Genomic DNA, 27,133 nt, shown 5'->3' on the forward strand with positions numbered 1-27,133 from the left:
GTTTAATTGTAACAATTTACACGGTGATCACTGACGGGATTGATGTACATATCTGTAGTTAATACTGTATATTAGCGCCCACATACACATGTACCTTGGGTGTTTCCTCACGGCACCGTACGCCATCAAAGATAGATGGCAATCAGAGCGGTGAAATTACATATGGCTGGGAGAAGGACATCCATTGTAGAGTGAAATCACTTTTTGTTTTTCTCTGATTGTAAAGAGCAGCGAAATTACATATGCCTAGGAGAAGGACATCCATTGTAGAGTGAAATCTCCTTTTGTTTTTCTCTGATTGTAAAAAACAGCGGGGAATGCTGACACTTGCACAAAAAGAGCAAAACCATATTGCATACCTGAGTGTCTGGATGTGAATACGAATTCACAAATCAGGGTGGATGATCATGTAGGTTCTCGTTCACAAATCAGCATGGTGCGAAACATAATGAAATAAAACCTGGAAGTAGGAAATATCCGACCAGCAAGCAGTCATTAATTTGCTACTGGCCTTTGCACACATAACTGAATGTGGGATCGGTATTACTTAAATGCTGAAAAGAATCTTCTCACAATAGCAGTCATCAAGGAAACAGGAACAGTTTGTGCAGAACTTGGCTATTAGCCTTGGCACGAATTGGTTAAAAGTGTGATTAGTAAGACAAGTACATTACCAAAAACTCAAAGCTTTTACAAAATAATGGCAAAACTGCCTACACAAAAGACAACTTTCATAACCAAATATACTATCTAATTGTATCGATTTCCTTTGCTTCCACGTCATGGACGTAGGGACGGACTCATACGCATCTAGCCTGCAATCCGCACTTTGCGCAGCACCATTGGCAGCGACACCGGAGCGAACCGTTGTGCGACTTCTCGTCGGCTCTCTTCTTCTATGTCCCAGCTCATGACAACTTGTAGAAGGAATGCTACATCCGTTTTTCCACAACCTAGAATGAAAAATCTTGGTAGCAAAGGAAAATGTCGAGGAATGAGAAAGACCACATGTCGTTGTCTAAATAACATAGTTAGTGTTACAACAAATAAATCAGCACCAGCTGCCTTAACTGGACCTTCAAATCAAGACCTAGTATAATCTGATCAGGCCAAAATAATCAGTCAATTCATGGAACCTATAGTCAATTTTCTAGGAAACATATAGTTAGACTGTCCACTCAAGATCGAAGACTGCAGTTTGAAGGGACTGTCCAATCTACATAAATCATGACCACGTTTTCTACATTTCCTAACTAAAACAACATTATTTGACCATTGGCTTAGGCATATTGTAATACAAATTGCAAACTGCTGTCAAGTGTTGACCTGTCGTTGGTTTTTGATGACCATATAAATTTACTTGGGTGAAAAGAAAATTTCAGTCATAGTGATAGCTCCAGCCAACAACCAAAAAAGTAGTCTCATTGGTTATAAACATCGAGCAGTCCAAAAAGTTGTCGGCTCCAGAACAGTATGGAACATCATCATAATCAGATATATACTGAGAATACTGAAAATGTACATTCAGCAACATGAACAAAAGTAACATGGCACACACTTAAATGATGGGGAAGAAACAAAACGTGTTTCTTACAATGTAAAAAAACAAGTTCTCTCTTCACTGGTGCAGACACATTATTGCCACACTGGGCATAGGAGTCGCTTTGCAGGCTAAAAATACTACCTCCATACCAAAATATAAGACGCTTGGTAGGCGTGGTACAGAGGTAACACTTTTTTGTTGTTGGTAATAGCACATAGAGCATAATATAGACAACTAAATGAAGTTAAAAAATGGTATGTTTAATCATGTAATATCGTGCATGTACACTGAAGAAACAGATAAATAGTGGAGTGACAGATAATATTGAAAAGCTAATTAATTAGTTGTCTATATTATGCATGCATGCATCAATTTAAACTGCTAGTTGTTGCAGCTACTTTTACAAACGAAATAAGATGGCAAAATAATATAAAGTTTCATCCTATAATTATAAGTGTACTCTGGTTGTAAATCAAAGATAGCTACTATAGGACCTGATCCACGTTTTCAACAATTCAAGTACGCTCTAGCCATTTTCTAGCGACAGAGTTGAATCCCCACCTTTGTGAAAAAAAATCATTTGATATAGCACCCGTTTTATTACATAAAAAGTAACAATCTCAGCTCTGGTTCCTACTCTAAATCATTTTAATTACAAAGTTGAATACGACGGGTGACTTATTCCTACTCTCGAAGTTTCTCCAAAATCACGTCCTAAATGTTCTGAACTGGGAGAGCAAGAACTCAAATCGAACAAAAAGAAACATATGTTCTTCAACGAGAAATTTGAGGTGCTTCGCATTAATCCATATAGAAAAAGAGCAGCAATTTAACAACCATATGAAGGCACCGCCCACAACTTGCTCAGGCTACTATATAGTGTGCATTGTTCTGGAGGCCATGATCCACCCACAGCAGAATCCCCGACCTTTCTGGCCCCAAAATCAGACAGAATATTATGCACAAAATTATCCAAATTGCTACTAAAAGCTACCAGCCAATAGCAAGAAGAACAACAAAAGTAAGTAATGATGGTCGATGGTAGATAGGAACGATGCAACATTCCTGCATTACCATTACAGCCCCTCAAAGTATAAGTCTTCAATGAAGAGTATAATCACCTGCAGTTTGGGTGCCGTGTAAGTCCTCAATCAGCTCTACTATACATATATATGTGACCAATCTTCACGCCCGCTGCGTGGGACTTCCTTAATTGGTAGTCAGAGCCGCTCCCACAAATCTTCACAAAGCTCTTCGAATTTTTCACATGTTATGGTGGTCCTATAAAAAAATAGCATGCAAGTAAACATGTAGAACCTGCACATTTTTTCTGGTCATGATTTAAGATTACATATTCACTGTATAATGGGAAGGGAGAGATGAAAGCAGGCTTGTGGCAAATATGAAAAATGAAAAGCTAAGAAGCCAGCGTGAATTAATCTTGCAAGCTCCACACAATCATGAATACACAAAGAAGATAACCGTATAATATGGGTCACAAAACTCAAGATAGAATGTGAGCATGGGCACAAAATCACCTCACAAGCAGAATTTCTGTAACTCATGATTGCTATCATATTTTTATCATAGTCATGATGCTTTCTGAAGCAACCAAGCTAGGTGCATGAGTAACAAAGAGAATCAGTACCTCAGAGAATATTAGTACTTCGGAGCCATGAGCCTTTAGCTTGGGAAGACATTTATCTAGCAGTGTCTTCGCTTGTGCTCTACAAATAAGTGATCGAGGTCTTGGCTGTTTTGTACAAAGAACACAAAGTCCTGGCAACTGATTTGCAATAATGTAGCATGACGTTCAGCTTGTTTGGGCAAGTGATGTTCAGTTTGTTCGGTTTGATCTTACCAAAAGGATCAACGTAATTCAAGAAATGGGAACTCAATCAAGAATACATTGGTGCCTATCAATACCCCCCAATTGGATTTCGCCTTAAATCAGTGCAGGGGTGGCAGGGAGCACATGTGTGTGTACCTGCGCGTGGTCGTGATGATCGGTTCGGACGAAGTAGTGTCCTCGCCGGCGTTGCGGAGGAGGTCCTGGGTGGAGGAGCCGTGTTCCGTGGATAGCACACGCTCGGCTGTCAGGGCAGCACCCGGCCGGACCATCTTGGGACGACGCAGGGAGACGGGGAGCGGCTGCACGACGGAAAAAATTGGGAGGCCAGCAACACATTGGAAATCCATCAAGAGTTGGCCTGCAGTGTTGGAGCATATAGTCGATGTGCAGATTCAACTTCTAAAGCAAAATCATTTAAAAATTGAATCGTTTAAACATTATGAACATTCAGAAGCAGATAAACGTATCATGCGTCTATTCACTGTTGCTAAAATTGTATCTAACCATTAGATGAGTAAGTCACCAGAGAAGCTGTTATGTATATTGAACATGTACTCTAACACTGATGGGTGCTGCCCACACGCCAAAGAAAAATCTTCAATACAAAATTAATCAGGCGAGAGCATGCCTATGCCACTGAATTCTCAGGTGACCTGGAGGTTGCTGTTGGCCACAGGCTGAACTTATGAAGAGCGTCTCTAGCAATTAACAACGACATGGCATACCTTTTTTGCGGGGAGGAGAGGAATCCGGACAAAACCTGATCCGATGACTGGAGCCGCCGTTGGACCAGCAGCAAGTAGCCGCGCAGTCCGTATTCTCCCTTCCGTTCTCTCCATCTCACCTCGTCTCCCTCCCTCGTATCTTCTTCCCAGAAGACCGAGTCGCCACAGCCATGGGGCGCCGCTGCCGCTGGCCTCCACTACGAACCACCGGGATGCATCCTCACCTCCGCCACTTCCCCGCCTCCCGGAACTCTGTCGTCGTCATCCTGCTACCGATCGGATCGGGGATCAGGAGCGCCGCCGCGGCCGGCCACCACTATGAACCGCCGGGATGGATCCCGACCTCCGCCACTTCCCCGTCGTTCCCCGCCTCCCGGAGCTCTGCCGCCGTCGTCCTGCTCCCGATCGGATCGGGGATCGGGAGCGCCGCCGCACGATCTACAGACCAGAAACCGATTTGTATCCGAGGACTGCGGGTTGAATCCCTGAAACCATAGGGTTTTATTTGTAAAATTTCTGAACGAAACGTTTTTCTCACTTAAGAAAGGACTGCGGGTTGAATTCTTAACAATAGGGGGACTTCTATGCAAAAAGGACGACGACGTACGAGTAGGACTGGACGTTCGGTTTTTATGGTTAACTAGTATAATGCCCGTGCGGTGCCACGGGCTTTTGAAATATTTTGCTGAAGTTATATAAACATAACGCAAGTTAAATTTCACATGTAGAGAAAAGATAGCATGGGCGTAATTGGGTATAATGCCCGTGCGTTGCCACGGGCTTTTGAAATATTTTGCTGAAGTTATATAAACATAACGCAAGTTAAATTTTACATGTAGAGAAAAGATAGCATGGGCGTAATTGGGTAATAATTGAAGTCTACTTTACTTGCAATGTAAATTGATTAAAAAACAATTTGACGATGTATGCATATAGAGCGATTATCTAACTAAAAATATGTTACAAATTAAAATTTACTTGATGCACTTAAGAAATTCTCTCACAATCAGAAATGTTGTCTATCCAGTTTTTTTAGCTTACCGTCTAGCCTTATTCTGACCTCAGTCACTCTCTCACCACAACCAGCCCTCTCACTCTTTCAACCCACGCACCCCTAACTCTATGTGTTCCTGTGCCGACGAGGCTGAAAATGTGTAGACGTTGAAAATGACCGTCATGAACTACATTATTCCTCATCTCTTCACCCAAATAGATCTTTATAACATAGTTCCAGCAATTTCTTCTATTTTTCGTGATTGTTCGGGATGGATAGTGCAAACGAAATGCTCTAACATGATGTGTCGGCTATTCCTCTAAACACCACCACCATCTCCGTCACCTGAGATATCCTGTACCCCGCCTTAAAATCCGTTAATCCCCTGCCCCTTCTCATCCAACGATGACCTGCCTCTAATTCTTCGTCTTCCTCCCGTAGCCGCAGATTTTTTTTATTTGACCACTTTATCGACCCGCCCGCCTCTCCCTGCCTAAGCACCTACCACCGCCACCCTACAGCCGGCGAGTGTTGCCACACGTCGCCACTTGCTCAAGTCACCACCTCCGTCAACGCTGACGCCAGTTGTTCCTCTAAAACCTACCACCATTTTGGTGCCCACGACCTCCCGCACCCCGCACTCGAGACCGCTAACCCCTTGCCTCTCCTCCGCCGCCAACACCCGCTGCTGCTACTACTCTTCTTCCTCCCTCTGCATACCTTTTTCTTCATCCAGTCTATTCACCCGCCCACCTCTACCTACGAAACCGCTTGCCTCCACCATCAACAGTCAGCAAATGTTGTCACGCACTACCTCCCTCTACCCGAGTTGCCGCCCAACCCTCTAAATAGTGCCACAATCTCTAGCGCTCACGAGTTTCCGCACCACAATAATCAATGGTTGGCCATATATGAAGAAAAAAGAAGGATCAAGATGGTTCTCTGAAGAAGTCATACCATCTCTTGTCACACATCATGTTCATAGATCCTAGGCATACTCTCTTCTCTCAATTTCATTATCATCTTGTTGGACTACAAAATCTAAAACTCATGTTCTGAATAATCAGTAGAATAAATTAATTTCAAGACATGTCATGGATGAATTATTTGGGTGCCATACTTAAAAATAATTGATTGCCCGTGCGTTGCCACGGGCCAATAAATGAATTCGTAAACAATGCTCATTTTACTCCCTACGAACAAACTCATTGCACGTAATGTTCAACCACAACACAAACACGAGTATCTTCTATGTATTTCAACAAACACCATGCACCCCTCTAGCCTCTCTTCTCCATTGAACATGCCGTTCATCGCCTTCTTTGTCCATACATAAATCATCATCTCATTGCCCCTTGACTCTTCATGTGGCTTCTATGCCATTGTTTTGTTGTCTCATTCTACTACATACGCCATGCAATTTTTTTTTTAACAGAAGGAGCGCCCGAGGGCGCTATTCATTGATCTTTCATACACATCTTACATCAAGGATACGAAATCCATAGATTACAAAGTTGCTCAAAGCGAGCAACACTGGACACTGGATACTCCTATCAGTTGAGCTAATACAGTATGTGGTAGGGGATACAGTACAGTATGAGCTAATATAGTATGTGGTAGCTAATACAAAGCTTTTTCAGTGAGTCCTTTGCACAGGTATGAGCAACACCATTCAAATCTCTTTTGATGTGATATATCTTTAACATAAGAGACTTGGAAACAATGAAGTATTCTGCTATCTGTGAATGGATTTCACAATGTCCCGGGTTTGAAATTCGCTAGCATTTGTAGCTCTTGCAAGTACCTGATTATCTGTCAGAAGGGTGGACCGATAAAACCTGTAACTTTGGACTCTACCTGAAACCCTTTCATTATAGCTTGAGCAGCTTGATGCACCTGAGTTGGATGTCCCTATTTTCTTCCAAAATGTTTGTCATTTCCCGCCTTCTATATACACCAGAAAAAGTCATTAGATTGCATATGGAAGCATAGTGGTGTCCTGAACTTAAGATTGCTTGAATAATATTAGGAATTGATCTGTAATGTTGCACAAAGTAATCAGACCTAAGAAACCATGGTTCTAAGAACTAAGCAGCTTTAGCAAATGGGCATGAGAAAAATAAATGAATGTCATCTTCCTCCGCCTCACACATGGAGCAGTATTTGGAGATGTGTTTGGCATACATACCAGCCCGCATGCCTGTTGGAACTGCTCTCTCAAGAAGCCTCCAAGCAAACGTCTGAATTCTCGGAGCAATGCTATTGTCTTTCCAAACCTAGCAAAAAAGTGTTTTTACAAGAGTAAACACCTGCCTTCGTTGAGGAGCTCATTCTTGATGAAGAACCTGTACACATAGCTTGTATGCACTCTTAGTAGTGCACTTACCTGTTGGGGTGTGTTTCCAACACATGATATCTTTACCCTCCGTTTGAATTATGGGGGTTTGGAGAATAATGCTTGCTGCCTCAGCATCAAACAGAGAGTAAATAAGATTTTCATTCCAAGCTTTATTGTTAGGTTTCCATAGATCTTTAAGATTGGAAGGATAAATGTAAGGCTGATGCTGAATTATGAGATGATCATAAATAGAGCTCCAAATAGGACACCATGGGGAACTCCATATCGACAACTGATGAGATATAAGGCACCTCACCTTAGTACGAATAATAAGAAAAGGAGGCATATGGACATGGAAACATTCTTTCCACCACATGTTCATTCACAAACTGACTATGAACAATGCCATGTTTGCCTCTGGGCTCAGTTGCCATCTCCGCCTTAGATGAGTCCCCATCACTTTACCTCATTAAGAGTTCTTTTCCTACGTACCTCAAATACATACAACAGCCACACGTCAAGGTTGCATCATTGTCATTCCATCTCTTCTTCCATGAGCCCTTCCACTTCAGCTCTTTTGTTATTGTGACAAAAGGCTGCTCCATCGTCACCCTGCTCCAAATCTGCCAATCTTTCCATCCGGCTCCAAATACGCCCATTTTTTGCCAAATCTGTCAATTTGTCCTACAAAATTTGTACTTTCAGCCTGAGAATTTTCATTGTTCGGAATGAGGAGGGTTTTCAGAGTTCACTTCTCTCAAAGAGAGCACAACACATATCAATACAGATTTGTGATGAACAAGGCTCAGTGTTATTTATAGCAATAAATACCAACACATGGTAAGTTATTCAATGGAGTATCTAAGTTGCTGTGTTTGGCAAAAAAAGGTCTAATGTGACTATGTTAAAGTGAATCCCTAAATTAACAAATGTAAGAGGAAAATATAACTACTACGAGTGCTTGGGGTGTGCACATGTTCCTAGATAATCAATTTGACCAATATATTATATGCCAACAAAGCTATGTGCTTAGAAAATTTATTTGAATTCAAATTTATTCGAAGCCTCATTCACCAATCTCAACGGCATTATATTGATTTTAAAAATAGATGGTTCTGCAACATACCTTTACAAAATAGTCATAAGTAGATTTTAAAAATAGTGACAATCCGACATGGTACAAGGCCAAACAAGATACTCCTGGTAGCCGACCACCGCAACGACCTTCTTTTGCTTCACATTGAGGAAACGTGGCACACATGTTTGCAGTTAGAACATAAGATCAAACTTCAATTAACAAAACATCAAAATAATGATTTCCTATCAACCCCAAATTATCTCACACATTTGTATATCCGTCCACACACATAGCTAATATCACTGATATAATCCATTTATAAATGCAGCTCATAAAGCATAAATGCTATAGAACAAAGCCCTATCTCTTGTCAGGAACATTATTCCATAGGGATCATTTTTGGCTTGTTTGCATGTCTACATCAGAACAAGTAAAATATGGATGGAGAAATATCCAAGTCTCTCTCTCACCAAACATGTTATACGTACAAATACACACCTTACTACTATTTCTATCAAAACAAGCAAACTCCCTAGTACAACAATTTTTTGGTGAATCATGGGAATCCTTCTCTGGACCAATAAGTCTACTGCCTAAACATATCGGGTGCTACAAATCTGATTAACAAAATAAGTAGATACAGTTGCTTACTCAAGCTCCGATTAATTCTCCTGAAAAAAATATGTCAAAACTATTCATTCGAAATTCCCAATATAGAGCACATAATGCCAGTATTTAATTGAACAATTGTTTACTCGCTGACAATGATCTGTCTGAAAAGGTACAAGTTTGTCAGAACAGAAAATGACTTGGAAGATCAGGAGTTAACAGAAGGCTCATTTCTAAATGGGGGTGATGAAAAAAAAATAGACATATGAAAAATGATTTCACAACATATAGTCATGTAATAACAATTATGAAGGTGTTATATGCAGACATCTCCTTGTTGAAAAAATTTAGTTTACAATAGTTATAATGGACCACCATGTAAACAATAAGTTATGTATAAGTCTTAATAACATGGAAAAGAAACATCACATGATGCCAGCTAGTTGCCAACTTGAATAGCTAGCAAATTGCTTGAAGCAAAATGTATATTTACAAATTTAACGAAAAAGTACTACAAGGATGCGTTCCTGGCTATCAGTTTCAACTAACTAAAACAGAGTGCAACAATTGCCATACCATGTTCAAATTAAATGGTTAACACACACCAATTCATCCGTTGATTACGTCAATCTGTTCTTGGCTACTGCGGTACCACTTATGGGGATCTAACAGGGTCATTTCCATTCTTATCCTGATTTACTTGTAACAAAGAGACCTAGTTTCGTTCGCAGAGAAACAAATAGCACTTAAGTACTTCATTCTTCTACATGGCAGTAAAACTATATGCACCAACCAACATTCCGATAAAAATGGCTTTCAGCCGAGACAGCGCAGAAAAGCCCAAACATGACACATAGCTGACCAAAATGTGCACAGTTACGCATAAATACAAATCAAGCCCAATCTAAGGATGGGCATGGCCAACGGATGAGAGAAAAAACAACAAGTTCTAGTGGTTCAGGAATGAATCATGTGTAACATCTCTATCTCTCTCTCCACCCACTTCTAGTCTTGTTTATTTCCACCTTATTGAAAGTTGCATAATACACCTTTGCTTCTTTTCTGTCTTGTGAACTAAGTTCTCTAGAATAGTATGGTTTTTTTTTATCAAGAGGGAAATAATTTAATTATGAAAAGCAAAAACTTATGTAGCATCAGTTCTAGTTGATTTTAGCAATTCCTTTTACATCTGGAATAATTCATTGTTATCAATCTAAAAACACAAAGCAGATATTACCTTTGCTGCATCAGACCCCAAATATATGAGAAATAATCGGGTGTAGAAGTTCCTGACAATGATATTATAATTTTCATATCTAAACAAAATTATTATTGTACGTATGTCGGGTACACAGTTAAATCTAAAAAAAATCCAAATAACAAATGGACAATTCAAAAGACAAGTGTGGGAAACAAATGGTAGAATATAAAAATTGAGCAGAATATTTCGTCTAATGTTGAACAAAAAATCCCCCAGTCTGAGATACCTTACAAAAGGAAAGGAGCAATATAGCAAGTTAACAACATAACTACGACATGTTGGTACATTTCCATCTACTACAGTTACTAAGCAATTGCAAGTCCACTGTGAACTTATACAGCGTAGCACTAATTAGCCGGGCCAGCACGTATATTAAATCAGTAAAAAGGAAACAAAGCCTGACGTACTGCTTGCGCCATCCACACAGCGTAGCACTAATCAGCCGAACCAGCAGGTATATTAAATCAGTACAAAGGAAACAAAGCCTGATGTACTGCTTGCCATCCACACAATTCAGATTTAACAAAGTTTCAAAGGTGTGGTATACAAGGCACACTTCCGACCACAGGTCAATCCACTGAAATACAACTCTATGACAAAAATAATCAAGGGCCAAGTTCATTGTGATTCTACCTTGTGCAGACGTAGACAGAGCTTTGTGCATTTGTAAGTACTCAGTATTACTACAGATCCTGCTTGCACTCAGCCAATGTAGTTGAACTTGCGAGTGGGTGGAGACGTTGCCTGAACCTACAAAGATTACACGTGCACGTTACTTAATCTGTATCATTGACGCTTGTGGATCCTCCAGTACCAGCAGCACATGAAGAGTGCGGGCCTCCAAGGGGAAGAGATACGTACAGTAGCTTGAGTGTGTCCTCCCACTGTGGAACCGTGGAAGTAATCCACCGAGCGCAAGAACCTGTCGATGAAGGAGTGACCAGTTGACCACGTCGTTGTGCCAAGAGGACACCTCCTGTTGCTTGCACTCATAATGGAGGAGACACTCGATGGTAAGGGGTTCGGCGGCGTCAAATGGTTGTCGTCGACGTAGCGATGAGATCAGCGGCGGCGAACGGATCCGCTGGGGCATAGTACATTTTGCAGTTGCTCAACATACGCGATGCACCAGATATTCAACATTAAACATGGTCTTGTTCCAAAAAAGAAAACTTATGTTTAAGTATACAATCAAGTGTGCCTATGTAATCGACACAAATAAATGGCAATGTTTTTAGGAATTGCAAGGTGGCCCAGGACCAGAAAAGTCCCTAAATCATCTAAATAATAAATACATGGCTAAGTGGTTAATACCTTTCCTTTTAAAAAAATATGACAATCTCCAGCAGGGCAATCACTAAAGTTTGGCAGCAAAGAAAGATTTTAGAATCCTACAGTCAGCCCCTCTTTTCCTCTCTGTGAGCAGACAGTGTAAGTTCGATACTTTGGAGATATTCACTCAACAAAAGAAACTATAAAATAAGATAATCTACAACATATTGAGGCAACAAACAAATATTCCTGAACTCAATAGTCTAGAAAATATGATTGAATGATGATGCCAAGAAGACAACAACAGATGCAGAAGAATTCTCACCAACAAGTAATTCATAAAATTGACCAGTAGTTAATATAGATAAGGTCGGGAGATGAACATCTATAAAAGATCAACAGCGAATTGTAGAAATAGAGATAGCTTCACAATCACAGTGTGTTGAAGAAATATAAACAACATGCATGTTTACATGCTAGTGGCTATCCAATCAACTATCTTCTGTGTGCGCATGTGTTGCTAGTCAATCAGTCAATACACTTATTCGAGCTATGCTGCTACCCAAGTTTGATCTCTCTCAAGGGAAGCCAGCTTTGCTGTGTTTGCAATTTGCCGTCGGCCAAAGACACGTGACAGCTGAAATACTGGTTTCAGAAATATACATATGCTAGTGGTTTATATGTCTCGATCAAAGATCATCTGAGTGTTTGACAATTTAACATGACCCTTATGTAAGAGGGACACATGATCCACCTATTACTTCATACTCCCTCCGTTCCAAATTACTCGTCGTGGTTTTAGTTCAAATTTGAATTAAAACTACGACGAGTAATTTAAAACAGAGGGAGTACATGATACATGTTAGATCTCTTCATAACAAGTAGGCATTTCAGGTACGAAAGTGCTCTGCACACGATTGGCTCCAGGATGATTTCGCTTAACGGGATTAGGAGCCACACAGATTTAAAAAAAAACCCAGTTAATCATATGGTCTACCTGACTTGTCATCTGTGGATCGTACGTCGATACTCGTGTGCATAGCAGTGCTCTTTCAGGTAAGACGAACATGTTTTAGAACATCCTGTGTGGAATCTAAAATAAACAAATAAATAAAGAGCATTAATTGTCTAACAGTCCTTATCACTGTTATGACTATAATAAGGATTTTTTTCCAATTCACACACGAAAATACATCGATCCGGGGATTCTCAATGTCGATTGTTTACCATGGTTTTAATCAACCTGCCATCAAACCCACTGCATATATTTGTGTCAGATTACAGTATGCTAATGAACATTTATTCTCCACTTGATTTAAACAATCATTCATTCTTCATTAAAATTGCAATATGCACATTTTTTTACAATCAATACCATATATATTATAGAAGCAAATAGTACATGGTACAGATACATGAGCTGAATAAATCTAGACGTGATCACCAGGGCAAAGAATTTGTCAAGAAAAGAAGAGACGCACAATCTACCAAAAATTCTATAACGTCAGAGCAATATGCACTACACACATGGGTATAATACAATGACAACGCAGGAGAGGACAGAGATTGACGTACCTGTGATGGTGTCCTCAATGGAGCAAAGGGATTCTTGAATTCTGGGATGTTGGCTTTCCACGCATCCACGTACATCTGCTACGCCTCATGCAGGCGCCACTGCATTCCCTTGGAGAGCCCCACCGCGGCCAACCAGAGAGGAGGCACGGCCGGGACAAGGCCCTGCAGCCGGGAGGACGCCGGCCAGCCAGGGGCAGGGGGGTAGCCAGGCGAGATGGAGCGCAGGGGAGGGCGGGGGAGGGGGAGGGCGACGCGCCGCGCCAGGGCAGCACCGGTGACGACGACGGGGAGGGACTGCGGAGGCGGCGCCAGATCTGACGCCGGACGGACGCCGCCGGGACGGCCACCATGGGGCGCGCGGGGGGGGGGGGGGGGGGGGGGAGCCACCGGATCCGCTACCAGGAGAAGCGCCGCTGGCCGCGAGGCCGCCGACGAACCATCAGGAGGCGGCCGCCAGCCGCGGGCCCCGCGCGAGGGGATCAACGCCACGGAGGGAGACCCCGCCGCCGCCGCCACGGCGCGGGCTTCGCCCGGTGGTGGCCTCCGGCGGCGGCGAGGGGGGTAGCTGGAGGAGGGGAGCCGGCGGCGGGGTGTGGTTGGGGGCTGCCGCCCGTGTCGCCTGGGGTAGGCGACGCGGGGGCCGAGGGGGATGAGGATCTGCTGGCAGTTTTTTTCTATGTGCGGGGAAGGGACGAGAAAACCGACGAAAAAAACCGGACGAAAAAAAACCGGACGAAAATGATGGGACGAAAAATAAACCCGGAACGCGGACTACCAACTGAGACATTAGGAGTAGAGATTCGGTTCGGTTTATTCGGTTTTGAAGAAATTGCCACCGAAATAAGTACACAAAATCCAGACACCGAACCATATTAACCGAAATATATCGGTTCGGTTTATTCGGTTAACCGAAAAACCAAATTACTTGCACCTATCAGTCAAGGTGTCATGACTAATGAGAAGGCGTGACTTTGTACAGAATGCACAAAATAATTAGTTCCATGAGCACATATACATACACTTGGTGGAAGGATTCACTAGCATTCACTAGCCGTGCATGCAAAAGAATATTAAAATATTCCAATGGATGAATTAATCATTAGTATAGTGATCTGATATTAGCTTGGCCTTACGCACTACTTATATTAATAGACTATAGATCTTTTTGTAGAATGCATCGAGACACCATAACTTGAAGAAGCCAGTAGGGAAGTACCTTCTAGCGGCCAACCGGCTAGATGTGACAGCAACTGTAATTACAGAGTAGATTTTTCAGAAAATATATATTAGTTAAATACAATTGTGGAGCAGCTATTGGGTTAGGCCGATGACAAATTGGCCTGCCGGCTGTTGCGCTTGCACTACAGGAGCAAACTAACGGGGATACATACATATAGGTTTCTTTGGTTAATTCGGTTTGTTAGCGATGAAAACCGAATACAACACCAAACACCTTATAGCGACCAGGTTTCGCACCGAACCGTAAAACCAAACACCGAATAAACCGACAAATCAGTTAAAAAGGTTCAGTTTCGTTCTGTTTTTCGGTTTTCGGTTTCAAAGTGCCCACCCCTACGTACGACCAGAAACAATAGCTGGTTTATTATTAAAACTAGGGAAAGATTTGAGAATCTAATAAGAAACATAAATGTCATCGACGACGTACGACAAAAAGGACTTTTATGCAATTTCTGGAGTATAAGATGTCCTTGTGCTATTTTAAGAAGTTGCTCTTAAAACTTTTTTTTAGGAATCTTAAACCCCATACGAGCTCCATAGATGCTCGACGGCCAACACCGACACGCATGCTGTCCCAATGCACCCAGCGCGTTCTCCTGCCATCGCCGCCTCTGGCCTCCTCGTCCGCGACAACCAGCGCATCACCGCCCTCGCCCGCGCTGGCGACCTGGCCGCGGCGCGCCGGGTGTTCGACGCCATGCCCCGCCGCGACGTCGTCTCCTGGAACGCGCTCCTCACCGCGCTCTGGCGCGTCGGCCGGGACCTGCCCGCGGCGCGCCGCCTCTTCGACGGCATGCCGTCCCGCAACGTCATCTCCTGGAACTCCGTCGTCGCCGGCTGCCTCGCGCACGGCGACCTCGCTGCCGCCTCCGCCTACTTCGCGCGCACCCCGCGTCGCAACGTGGCCTCGTGGAACGCCATGCTTGCCGGGCTCGTCCGGCTCGGCTGCATGAACGACGCGGAGAGGCTGTTCGGTGAAATGCCTGAGAGGAACGTGGTGTCGTACACCACCATGGTTGATGGGCTCGCGCGGCGAGGGGAGGTGGGTAGGGCACGTGCGGTGTTTGACGAAATGCCAGAGAGGAACTTAGTGTCGTGGGCAGCGATGATAAGTGGGTATGTTGACAACAGCATGCTCGACGAGGCAAGAAAACTGTTTGCAGCGATGCCAGAGAAGAATGTCATGGCATCCACCGCCATGATCACTGGATATTGCAAGGAAGGAGACGTGGAGAGCGCCAGGAAGCTTTTTGATGAGATTTATGTCAAAGATGTCATCTCGTGGAACGCCATGATTGCAGGTTGCTATTCCTTTCTCCTTATGCAGCTTGCTAATTGCTTAATACTATGTGCAGTCCTAAGAATTCTTATGTTGCTTGGATACTTCTATTGGATGTTGTGTATTTACCTCCATGCCAAGCCATCCTGGCTGTTCATATCTTCAAGCTGTTCTTGAGTTTGTGCATCAGTTCTTTCTCGAATCGATTTGCGTAAGTGCATGCATTTGCATCAGTTAGCGGTTGTAAATGATTTTTGTTGTTTGCCTTTTGCCGTTTCAAACAATTGACAGTGTTTGGTGTCAATTTTATACCGCTAGTGAACTTCACACTTAAGAAACAAATAGTCATTAAATTTTCTTGCTTGGCATGAACTAAATGTTGGTTGTAATACTCTGAATCAACAATGTTCTCTAAGAAAAAAATTACAAAATTCATGCCTGATGATATTGATTCCTTACAATTTTGCAATAGTTAGGAACTCATGCCTTAATTGTTGGTTGCAACTCTGGAGTGCAATGCCGCAGGATGGTTTGGTTGGACTATTGAGGCCTTGGACTAATGTGTTTCAAACTTTTGAATGGCGTGCACCAACTGCACCCTACATTGTTGTTGAGGTTCTTGACTGAGGGAATCATTTCACTTCATTAGGGGGGCGCGGGGGATAGAATTCATAATAAAAGAAAAAACTCTACCTAGGTCTTTTTCTTTTTAATGCTGCCACTGAACTCTCGAAAATCCTCACATTTCACTTTCCATATTTCTGCAGGTTATGTTCATAATGGATACGGAGAAGAAGCTTTGAAATTGCACATCATAATGCTCAGAGAAGGTACAAAACCAGATCATGCGACTCTTATTGCAACCCTGACAGCATGCTCTGCTCTTGCTTTGCTCAGACAAGGAAGATCAACACATGCTGTTGCTGTCAAAACAATGTTAGAATCTAGCACATCTTTTTGTAATGCTTTGATCACAATGTATAGCAAGTGTGGTGATGTCAGTGAGTCAGAGTTGGTCTTCATAAATCTTAAAAGCCAGGACATTGTTTCGTGGAACACAATGATTGCGGCATATGCACAACATGGCAAATATCAGAAAGCTATTTCTCTCTTCCATGAGATGGAAACACGTGGGCTGATACCTAATGATATTACCATCCTTAGTGTGCTATCAGCATGTGGGCATGTTGGCAGGGTGGATGACAGCTTGAAACTATTTGATCTTATGTCATTCAAATACGCGATATGTCCAGGAGCTGAACACTATGCTTGTATTATCGATATATTGGGCCGAGCAGGACAGTTTGAGAAAGCATGTAGTTACATAAAAGACATGCCATTTGAATCTGAGAAGAATGTTTGGGGTGCATTGCTGGGGGCTTCCAAGACTCATGGCAATGTGCAGTTGGGTGAACTTGCGGCGAAAATGCTTGTGCAGTCAGACTCAGGAAGTTCAGGGCCTTATGTGATGCTTTCAAATATATATGCTGCTGCTGGCATGTGGGGTGAAGTCAATCGAATAAGAGGTCAAATGAAGGAAAAAGGTGTGAAGAAACAACCTGGATACAGCTGGACTGAAATTGCTAATAGAGTTCATATGTTTGTGGGTGGTGATGCATCTCATCCAGAGATGAACAAGATCATATCTGAGCTGAGAAAAATCAGCTTTCATATGCAAATGATGGCCAATGAAACTCATACAATGGTAGAGATGTCCCAGGAATCTAGATAGGGCTTTTCATACTCTTCATGCACACATGTCATTCGCAGCATCTGCTCAATCAGAGTATCTGTCTGTGAGTTCAAGGATCAAATTTACAGGCCACAGAGTGTTTGTCTCAGGTACATGGATTCCCTGCATGGCTTTTAAATAGACGAGTCTAATGGATGTTAGTATCATGATAAACCTGGTTTTTTTTCCTTCAATAAAAGAAGCCCCCCTGCTGTTTATAAAGAAATTGAAACTAGAAAGTAGAAGAAACAGTCTTTAAAGGTAATTTCCATAATCATTTCTATTGATCATGGAAATAATTTTGTTCTGGGTGATAAAACAATCTTGATCCAGTTTTACCTAGGAATTTCTAGCTGCAACCTTGACTGAGATGAACACATGGTTGTCAGGTCAATTAATCCCAAGGAAAGTGCTGTAGTTTTTCTAGCGGACCAGTATTTGATACTCAACAGTATCATATATGTATTTTAGACATTGGCTAGTGGGATATGCTTGCTGCAATGTTACTTTGATCTATATGAACAGAAGGGACTTTAGACCTCCGTGAAATTTACATCGTTAACAAAGGATTGATGTTCGTCCATGAGCTCTTTATTCCTCTTTTGTTCCCTTTGATGTCATTAATTGGAATTGTCATTGCCGCAAGCGCAAAATTCAATCCACAGAGGATGGCCGGCAGCAAGTTAAAATTATGCATACAGGAACAACCTTAGGGAACAGAGCAGTAGCTGCATATTGGTTTGCTTAAAAATGGAAGTCACTTGTATATTTTGGTAATCCAGATAAACTGACATTTTCCTTGTCACAACATTGGTCTAGCTGCTGCTGTTGCAAATCCTAGTTTAGTAGCTGCATGCTTTATTTTGCTTTGGATATATAGTGGAGAGATGGTTTTCTAGTTTTTTTTTTTATCTCGAGAGCTTATGATTGGGTATGCGGACTGGAATGCAGTTTTATTCGATTTTATATAAATAATGAACTCACAACACATTGACAAGGAGGTTTAGAACTGGGAAATAAGGTATTTATTTTACCTGGTTGTTAAACTATTTCTGTTTAGAGAACAATAGACAAACAACGATTAGGCAAGTTCAATTGCAAATATTCCTAAATTCATAAACAGGTTCTGCAGACTGTTATGACAAGACTAGGACTGCTAAATTGCACATTGCTAGGTTTCTGCATTAGTCTGAAACATAAGAGAATTTCCATATCAAGCTTTGTTATGTGGGGATAGACATACAAACCTACGGGAGGCACAAGAAGGCCACGATGGAAAGAGCCACGCCTGAAACTAAGGGGATAGGCATCCCTAGTTATCCTTAGCAGTTTAAATCTCTTAGAGATATTTCTTGATTCTCAAGTTAGTTATTTACTAAAATCTGTTAGTTCGGCCTAGCCTCCAAGTTGTAAGCTGGCTATGTAATGCACTAATGCCTAGCAATATCAATCAATAGATAACTAGAAAAATAGTCCCAGTTATCCTCCCCAAGTTTCTCCCCTGCTCTTGTTGTGCGGCAGCCTTGTCTTGGCTACCTATCATCTACCATGTTCATAACAAGCTTTCAGATGTAGCAGATTGAAAGTTGGAGGCAGCATATGTCAAGCACCCCTAGAAACTATGCCGGTTTCATATTTTCACTACCTGTATGTTTTGCATATATGTTACATTCTCTGTAATTTACATCTGTAAAACTGAATGGATAAAAGGGTTTCTCCGCACTTGGAACATCTCATTTTGTCAAGCATTACAACTAACAAGGGATTTGAAGAAACAAAATGGAATCTAGAGTGTATACTTGTATTTAGTCACTGCCTGGTGCCTGAGGATGCTAGATTACACTTTGAGTTTGAGGGTTTCTTTTCTTCATTATGTCACCAAATTTCCTAAGAATCGTCCTCTTTTGCTGCCTTGCAGGACTCCTAATATCCTTTGAACGAGGAGAGCTTTCAACATCAGAGTACATATTATCTGCTGCCACATATCTTCCTTTCCCGTCGCCTCCCTTGGCATCTATGGGTGATGCTTCTGCCGAGGTTTTGGCCGACTCCGAACTGAACATAGCATCAATCATGTCCTTCAATTCTTTAATGCTACTCTGTGCAGCAGCCTCACTTACCTTCAAGGACTCGTATTCTTGCACGATGCTCTTTAAGGTATTCTCTTTCTCAGACATGTCTTCTTGAAGCTGAGAATTCTCTACCCTGGCAATCTCCAAGGATTCTTTTGCTACATTGGCTTCATTAACCGCATGTTTCAGCATTTCCCTCAGCCTGGAATTCTCATCTCTGATCACTCTCTGTGATTCAAACAGTTTGTCATTCTCTTCTTTTGCTTTGTTCATCTCCCCCTCAAATATCTTGATGCAATCGATGAGTCCTCTCTCTTTCTCTTTTGAGGCTGCTGCCAACTCATCCGACTCAAAGTTCAGTCTGGCAGCCTCTTCCTGTGCCAACCGGAGCTTTTCTTCCATGATTTCCAGAGAGGCCTTTGAGTTCTCCAATTCAGTTGTTGCATTTTTTAAATGAGCTTGCACCATCGAGAGCTCCATTTTTGCCTCTCTAGCTGCCGTGGTTTGTTCCGTCAAGGCTATCGCCAAGTCATCCATGGCTTTCTTGCACTTCTCCTCAGCTTCGACAGCCAACTTGAGGTCACGCTGTAATGAGAATGTCTCCACCTCAGCAGGATCGGCAAAGGAGAAGGACATTACACCCCTTCTTCTGAAATTCCTGGCTGGCTGTCTACTTGGATTAGAGGACAGTGCAACCAAGCTCTTGTTGTTGTCTTGAAGCGAATCTATCTCAAGCTTGGCCTCCTCCAAAGATACCTTGGTTTGTTCAAGCTGCTTTGTTTGGGCCTCCAGCGACACTAGCATGTTCTTCTCCGAATCCCTTGCTGCCTCCAGCTCAACTTCCAACTGCTCTAATCTGCGTGCAAGGTCTAACTGATCGTCTCCGCTACTCCCTTTTAGCTTCTTCTTCTTACTGCTTTTCTTCTTGAACTCCTCTATCTGATCCAGTGCACGTACCTTCTCCTCTTTCTCCCTTTCCAGCTCCTCCTGCAACTTGTTCAACTGCTCGTGCATATCTGATTCCTCAGTGAAGCGCGGCGTGGAAACTTGGTTCCCACTGGAAGACGACTTGGCGCTGTGAACATAAAACAAAGCCCCTGGGTTCATCGATTGTTGACAGTAATCGAAACAAAGAAATAACAACATAAGAAATTCGACAGAAACCTAAATTTCATGGAACCACAACCATGATTCATGTTGGCCAACAGATAAGAAATGATCCGATGATTTGGATAAGAAAACTCGGGGAAGAAACTAAATACTCTACCTGGACTTGAAGGAGAACATCTTCTCGGGTCAGGAACGGTGCTGGTGCTGGTGCTGGCAGCCCAGGATCAAGCAATTATGCCACCTGGGTTACTCCTATGAGAATCAGATCACATGCATAAGCGGGAATCAGGTACTGCCCCGAGAAGTCGGTTTGTGCATACCGGAGCGGAGAGAGACTATGGTGGCTGTCTCTCGAAGCAAAGAGGCTTTTCTTTATGGCGAAACTTCAAAACAGGGCAGAGAAGCAGAGATCCAAGACCGCGTCTTGTGCGCTGTTAAAGAAGGGGAAAAGATGAATCAGAGACTCGTTGAAACGGTCGAACTCCAAGAGCCGCCTTGAAGGTGAAGGGAAGCACGTCCAGAGGCGGTCAGCCAAAGACGCACAATACAATTCGCTATTCTAAACAAAAGCGGTGCGATTTTGTTTCCTAACAGATGATGAGATATACCTATTCTTTTGGCTTGCATTTCTTTATCATTTCTCGATATAAAATGTGCCAGTTGAACCGTGCTTCGCTGACCTGAGCGTTGGTGGTCTCAGCTGGGCCAGCAGTCCGTCAGACGAAGGCACGCCACTCGTCGGCTCCGTTCAGCATTGTGTGGTTGAATTGTTGAGGGGAAGAACGACGAGGCTACTACCAGGCAGGAGGATCCGTTTATAAACGACGACTTGGCCTGCCCTTTCCCCTTCTAATCAATACTTTACAAATTTAGAATTTAATAATCGAATTATTTATCGTTGCGTGCACGTATTGACCATTAGAATATTGTACTGGTTTGGTGGCATCCTTTTGGAAAGGGAATGCTGGATTAATGTGCATTTCATACTTGACACAATTGGCGCTACAGCATTTTGGGTATCCTGCCCCTCCAGTTAATTCTTTGCAAAAATGTTGGAGAATTTCCTAGTTGTGGAGGAACAACACCATTAAATGTCCTTTTTGGGAAACGAATTGCGGCATGCAGGCCCGGATGTGCTGGAGCAAACCGAACATATGCTCGACGTGAAGAAACGTCCAAGCTGTGGACAATTAAATACACCCTCTGTAACTAAATATAAGACGTTTTTGCTGTTTAAATTGGACTGCAAAAATGTCTTATTTGTATCACTATATAGTGTGCCAATATCTTCAAATATTGAGTCGTTGAATATACCAACGAACAAGAGATGATAAATCCGAGCATTATCATTCGTTGGATAAAGTTTTCAACTCATAGAATTCTGCCACGTGAACTTCTAATTGAACCTCAACTCTACTGTCTTATGTGTTCTAGAAGTATCTATCCACATGCTTATCTGATACTGTAATGAAAAGAGACTAGAACAATCTAGATTCAAGAGAGGTAAGAACCAAGTTGGATCTTGTCCAATACGATTCTAGGAAAGAAAATACATATTCAAATGTATTTTTTCATGCTTTATATATATATATATATATATATATTTAAATGACGTGCAAAGCACGTACAATTTACTAGTATATTTAGTTATGGAGGTAGTAAATTGTTTCCTAGTCATAGATCATAGGAAAAAAAAGAATTCACACTTAAAATGGGCTTAGGCTAGTCGTGAACTTGTAATGGGCATTATCTGTCGGATTCAGGGCTCCGCAAATCCAAGGAAGGTTCGAACTCTGGGGCGTGTGCGAAGAACTCAACCTCTCCAGCCAACCAGTTCGTCGCCCCCACAGCCTAACTCGCTGAACAAGAAAAAAGACGGACACATCGGTTTACCCAGGTTCGGGCCACCTTGTGGTGTAAGGGTGTGTTTGGATCTCGAACAAAACCAGCCCTACCGAAAAATTGGCAAGCCCGTCAAATTTGGTGGCCGTTTGGACCGGTATCAAAGAATTGGCACGCCCAGCGCGCTTTGCCACACGCCAGTGTAGTTTTGGCCAACGCACGGGCGAGCTCAGGGCGGCGAAAAGCTTCGCCAAAAATTTGGCATTGTGCCGTGCACTCTCTGCCTTGGTGGGTCCCAGGTACCTTCCCCTTTATTTTATTAGTATTTGGTGCATGCAAGCTATAATTAATCTGTGGGTCCTCACAACATGCATGTAGCAGGCTACTCCACATGTGTATCAACCAAATATGAATGTCTACAATCCAAACGGTGGTCACTTGCCAAAAAATTGGTCATGCCCTTCTATTGATCACGCCAAAAAAATGGTGGGGCTAGATGAGGCACAATCCAAACAGCCCCTAAGACCCTACTCCTTCTTTGGGGCGGATTAGCCTCACGAGGTGCTGAGGATGAATTAGTACAGAGGAAGAACAACCTCGCAAGGTCTGCTCTGGTGAGGGAATAAGTTGAGGGTTGGATCGATCCCCTTCTACGGTGGTGGCTAACCTATATTTATAGTGGCCTTGGTCCTCTTCCCCCAAAGCGTAGGCAGAAAGGGATTCCACAGTGGCCAATTTTGAAAGGGGACAAGAAGTACATCCTATCCTGATGAAAGGTGGTCTTCGCCTACAAGAAGTACATCCTATCCTGATGAAAGGTGGTCTTCGCCTGCAAAGCTTCTGGTCGTGACGCCGTGGTGGGCTCGGTGATGACATCCGTCTTGCCGTCCTGGTGGTCTTAGTCTTGTTGCACGGGAATGGAAACCTTTGGGTGATTCCTCGGGACCCCGCGCCTGCGCTTGCCTTCTTAGCCCCAAAGAGGAAACCTGCCGCTCTGCGCCCACTGGCGCTCGCCTGGCCTCGGTCGTCATGGCTGGCGTCACCTCAACCTCATGAGGTGGGCACCTGCATAGAGATCTCCGCTCCTCGGGAGCCAGCCCGAGGAGGCCGCTCCCTCCGGAGGTCTTGATGTCGCCCGCCTCGCGAGGCTTGGCCCCTCGCGAGGGTCTTGTCTTGGAGGTGCTGAAGATGGGCCGTACCAGGCCGTCGACGAAGCCACGCCGTGGGCCGCAGGCAGGCAAGACTGGGTACCCTGGTTCCCAGAACGCCGATAGTATCGTAAGTTAGTATCATGCATATGATACTATCTCCGTAATGCATAGTATCATAGATTACTAGTACAGTATCTTAGATGATGTTATTGATTGTCATGCAAAACACATACTAGTATAGTATTTATTACGATACAATATCATGAGATATGATACTCAACCCTCTCTTTCTTCGTTTAGTTCTATGTCACCTCATCAAAATTGCCTAGTTGGCATGCATGGTACTAGCTATGATGAGCGGCCTAAGTACTCCTCATTTTTTGTTAGGACCCAAATCCTAAGGCTAGTCACGGTGGGAAGTATCATACACTAGTATCATATGCATGATACTAGTATATGATACTACCTCCAAAATGTATAGTATCATAATTTTGTATCATAGAGACATCATTTATTGTCATGCATGACACAAACTAGTACATTATTTAATATGATACGAGATCATATCATGCTAATCAATCCTCTGTTTTTTTATTTAATTGTGTGCCACCTCAGCAAAAATGCCTAGTTGGCATGCATGATACTAGTTATGATACTCCCATTGTGACCAGCCTAGGGCAAGGATGATAAGTAGTGCCAACTCCAGGCTATGTCAATCTAATAGCCAACTCATATACTTTGTTAGCTATGAAAATATAGTGTAGTACATCATTAATATCTGGCCCACCTCATTATCTCACGAAGTTCCTAAGACTGGCAACAGTGGTGGTATCTTAGTCGGTATTATGCACTTAGGACTAGCAAACAAGCTAATGTGGCACACAATTAAAGAAGAGAGAGAGAGGGTTAGAGTAACATAGATAGATATCGTATCATAATAAATGCTATGCTACTGTCATGCCTGTCAATAAATAAGATCCTAAATGATACTAATATATGATACTATGCACTATAAAGGTAGTATCATACATTAGTATCATATGCATGATACTAGTATATGATACTCCTCACTAAGAGTAGCCTAAGACCCCGTGTTGTAGCTGACTATAAATATACAGTCCAACTGCCTCTCTCTTCCCCTCTTTCCTCTAGCTCAGCACAAATAGTTATATAGTTTGCTCACGGTCACCTTGTTATACTTCTCCAAGGGGATTTCCCTCTTTCCTAGAAAAGATGGTGGACTCTGATACGTCTTAGGGATATCTATAACTTTTGTTTCTTTCATGCTATAATTATATCATTATTGCATAATTTGTGCACCTATTTTTTGGACCAACCTATTAATTCAGGGACCGATGTCAGCTCCTGTTTTTTGTTGTTTATGGACTTTTAAGAAAAACAATTTTTTGGAGACCAAAAAAATGGGAACAAATACAACAAAGATTTTCAAGTCCAGAAAGTTCCAGGAAGCATCAGGAGGTTAGAAGGCGGTGCCCATGGGCCTCACTCGGCCCTAGCTCTCGGCCAGGGGCGCAAGCCAGGTCTACATGGGCCCCACTGGCATCCCCTCTGAAAGATCATGGATGTCGCCTAGAGGGGGGGTTGAATAGGCGCTTTAAAATAATTACAGTTTAGGCTTGAACAAATGCGGAATAAACCTAGCGGTTAATCTATCAAGCATAAAACCTACAACAACTAGGCTCACCTATGTGCACCAACAACCTATGCTAAGCAAGATAAACAACTAAGTAATAGCAAGATATATGACAAGAAACAATATGGTTATCACAAAGTAAAGTGCATAAGTAAAGGGCTCGGGTAAGAGATAACCGAGGCACGCGGAGGCGACGATGTATCCCGAAGTTCACACCCTTGCGGATGCTAATCTCTGTTTGGAGCGGTGTGGAGGCACAATGCTCCCCAAGAATCCACTAGGGCCACCGTAATCTCCTCACGCCCTCGCACAATGCAAGATGCCGTGATTCCACTAAGGGGCCCTTGAGGGCGGTCACCGAACCCGTACAAATGGCAACCCTTGGGGGCGGTCACCGAACCCGTACACTTCGGCAACCTGGCGGCGGTCACTGGAACCTGTCAAATTGCTCGAGGAGATCTCCACAACCTAATTGGAGACCCAGACGCTTGCCCGGAGCTTTACACCACAATGATTGAGCTCCGAACACCACCAACCGTCTAGGGCGCCCAAGCACCCAAGAGGAACAAGCTCAAGGGTACCAAGCACCCAAGAGTAATAAGCTTCTCAACTTGTAACTTCCACGTATCACCGTGGAGAACTCAAACCGATGCACCAAATGCAATGGCAAGGGCACACAGAGTGCCCAAGTCCTTCTCTCCCAAATCCCACAAAAGCAACAAATGCTAGGGAGGAAAATGAGAGGAAGAACAAGAAGGAGAACACCAAGAACTCCAAGATCTAGATCCAAGGGGTTCCCCTCACATAGAGGAGAAAGTGATTGGTGGAAATGTGGATCTAGATCTCCTCTCTCTTTTCCCTCAAAAACTAGCAAGAACCCATGGAGGGATCGAGAGTTACCAAGCTCGAAGAAGGTCAACAATGGGGGAAGAACACGAGCTCAAAGGATATGGTTCAGTGGGGAAGAAGACCCCCTTTTATAGGTGGGGAAAAATCCAACCGTTATGCTCGCAGCCCGCATAGAGTGGTACTACCGCTCGTGCTCACGGTACTACCGCTAGGGGTAGTGGTACTACCTCAAAGGGTAGCGGTACTACTGCTTGCGAGCGGTACTAAAAAATACATCCGTGCCTACCACCGCTGGACTTGAGACGAGTTTTTGGTCCGGAGCGGAAGTAGCCACGGAAGTAGCCGCGGTAGTACCGCTCCCAAGAGCGGTAGTAAAAAATTACATCCCCTCCAAGCGGTAGTACCGCTCCCATGAGCGGTAGTACCACTGCAACTTTTTTAAGGACACCAAAACTGACACAACTTCTGCAAACGGACTCCGAATTCAACGAAACCAAGTTTGTCGGAAAGCTAGCTACAAGGGCTAACACAATCTTGATATAAATAAAAATAAGAAGGAAATTAGAAAAGGCCCATAAGAAAATGGTGAGAACCCTTCCTCGAATAAGACTGGTAAGACCTCCAACACCGAAAACGCAAAAGAAGAAGCATGTGAACTCCGTTTTCGATGAACTCGAGCTTGTCAAGAAGATGACCATAAGCTCCAAATCTCACATGGAGAAAACCAAACAAGAACCAAGAAAGATGATCAAGCATGCAATGGTTTGAGCTCTCTACGAACGATACGATGAAGCTACTCACTTGAGAGCCCCCCTTGATAGTACGGCAATCGATCCTATAGCCCGGTCTCCAAACTACCACCATGAGACCGGTAAAATAGAGAACCTATCAAGGCCAAACCTTTGCCTTGCACAAAGTCCACTTGAGCTAGATGTAGACGATCTCGACTTCCTCAAGT

At 43.1% G+C, this 27,133-nt stretch overlaps 3 protein-coding genes and 1 long non-coding RNA gene across 37 annotated transcripts; 1 reads left to right on the forward strand and 3 right to left on the reverse strand.

The window, feature by feature from the left end:
• Positions 1-602: 602 nt before the first annotated feature.
• Positions 603-4,667, reverse strand: LOC123078802 (uncharacterized). Of its 2 annotated transcripts, XR_006437680.1 has the most exons (3): positions 3,192-4,616; positions 2,665-2,824; positions 603-967 (listed from the first exon to the last, which is right to left on the reverse strand). It is a non-coding gene; the product is annotated as an uncharacterized lncRNA (long non-coding RNA). The 2 variants fall into 2 exon arrangements; XR_006437679.1 differs by having other exon boundaries at positions 603-2,824; positions 3,192-4,667.
• A 2,106-nt stretch (positions 4,668-6,773) lies between these two features.
• LOC123078803 (uncharacterized) lies at positions 6,774-13,924 on the reverse strand. Of its 28 annotated transcripts, XR_006437694.1 has the most exons (9): positions 13,248-13,923; positions 11,262-12,765; positions 11,034-11,150; positions 10,377-10,428; positions 9,182-9,303; positions 8,579-8,685; positions 7,501-8,136; positions 7,303-7,390; positions 6,774-7,061 (listed from the first exon to the last, which is right to left on the reverse strand). XR_006437694.1 is itself a non-coding variant. In XM_044501410.1 (7 exons), exons 1-5 carry the CDS (start codon positions 13,320-13,322, stop codon positions 7,987-7,989), a joined length of 672 nt encoding a protein of 223 aa, XP_044357345.1. In that variant the 5' UTR covers positions 13,323-13,919; the 3' UTR covers positions 6,774-7,061; positions 7,303-7,390; positions 7,501-7,986. The 28 variants fall into 28 exon arrangements, 1 of the variants encoding a protein (XP_044357345.1); XR_006437697.1 differs by having other exon boundaries at positions 8,579-11,150; positions 11,262-11,484; positions 11,715-11,816; positions 12,670-12,765; positions 13,248-13,924; XR_006437685.1 differs by having other exon boundaries at positions 8,579-11,150; positions 11,262-11,553; positions 11,715-11,816; positions 12,670-12,765; positions 13,248-13,924.
• A 1,100-nt stretch (positions 13,925-15,024) lies between these two features.
• Positions 15,025-19,651, forward strand: LOC123078805 (pentatricopeptide repeat-containing protein At4g02750). Its single transcript, XM_044501412.1, has 3 exons — positions 15,025-15,787; positions 16,533-17,607; positions 19,416-19,651. The coding sequence occupies exons 1-2, from the start codon at positions 15,064-15,066 to the stop codon at positions 17,495-17,497; spliced, it is 1,689 nt and encodes a 562-aa protein (XP_044357347.1). The 5' UTR covers positions 15,025-15,063; the 3' UTR covers positions 17,498-17,607; positions 19,416-19,651.
• Positions 19,118-21,444, reverse strand: LOC123078806 (myosin-11). 6 transcript variants are annotated; one of them, XM_044501418.1, is made up of 4 exons: positions 21,288-21,444; positions 21,000-21,110; positions 20,837-20,920; positions 19,118-20,644 (listed from the first exon to the last, which is right to left on the reverse strand). In XM_044501418.1, exons 3-4 carry the CDS (start codon positions 20,854-20,856, stop codon positions 19,330-19,332), a joined length of 1,335 nt encoding a protein of 444 aa, XP_044357353.1. In that variant the 5' UTR covers positions 20,857-20,920; positions 21,000-21,110; positions 21,288-21,444; the 3' UTR covers positions 19,118-19,329. The 6 variants fall into 6 exon arrangements, with proteins under 6 accessions (XP_044357353.1, XP_044357351.1, XP_044357352.1 ...); XM_044501416.1 differs by having other exon boundaries at positions 20,837-21,110; positions 21,360-21,377; XM_044501417.1 differs by lacking the exon at positions 21,288-21,444 and having other exon boundaries at positions 21,000-21,258.
• Between the last annotated feature and the right edge of the window lie 5,689 nt (positions 21,445-27,133).

Source organism: Triticum aestivum, chromosome 3D, assembly GCF_018294505.1.
Source record: "Triticum aestivum cultivar Chinese Spring chromosome 3D, IWGSC CS RefSeq v2.1, whole genome shotgun sequence".
NCBI lineage: Eukaryota > Viridiplantae > Streptophyta > Magnoliopsida > Poales > Poaceae > Triticum > Triticum aestivum.

What these genes read in the sequence shown, in the direction of transcription:
- LOC123078803 (XM_044501410.1), bottom strand. Translation starts at nt 13,322, where the DNA reads ATGTACGTGGATGCGTGGAAAGCCAACATCCCAGAATTCAAGAATCCC. An exon ending in TCTGTCTACGTCTGCACAAG is followed by an intron (nt 8,686 to 11,033) that starts GTAGAATCACAA and finishes CTCAATGTGAAG; the next exon opens with CAAAAGAAGGTCGTTGCGGT. An exon ending in CTTATGACTATTTTGTAAAG is followed by an intron (nt 8,137 to 8,578) that starts GTATGTTGCAGA and finishes CAAATTTTGTAG; the next exon opens with GACAAATTGACAGATTTGGC.
- LOC123078805 (XM_044501412.1), top strand. Translation starts at nt 15,064, where the DNA reads ATGCACCCAGCGCGTTCTCCTGCCATCGCCGCCTCTGGCCTCCTCGTC. An exon ending in GTGGAACGCCATGATTGCAG is followed by an intron (nt 15,788 to 16,532) that starts GTTGCTATTCCT and finishes ATATTTCTGCAG; the next exon opens with GTTATGTTCATAATGGATAC.
- LOC123078806 (XM_044501413.1), bottom strand. Translation starts at nt 20,715, where the DNA reads ATGTTGTTATTTCTTTGTTTCGATTACTGTCAACAATCGATGAACCCA.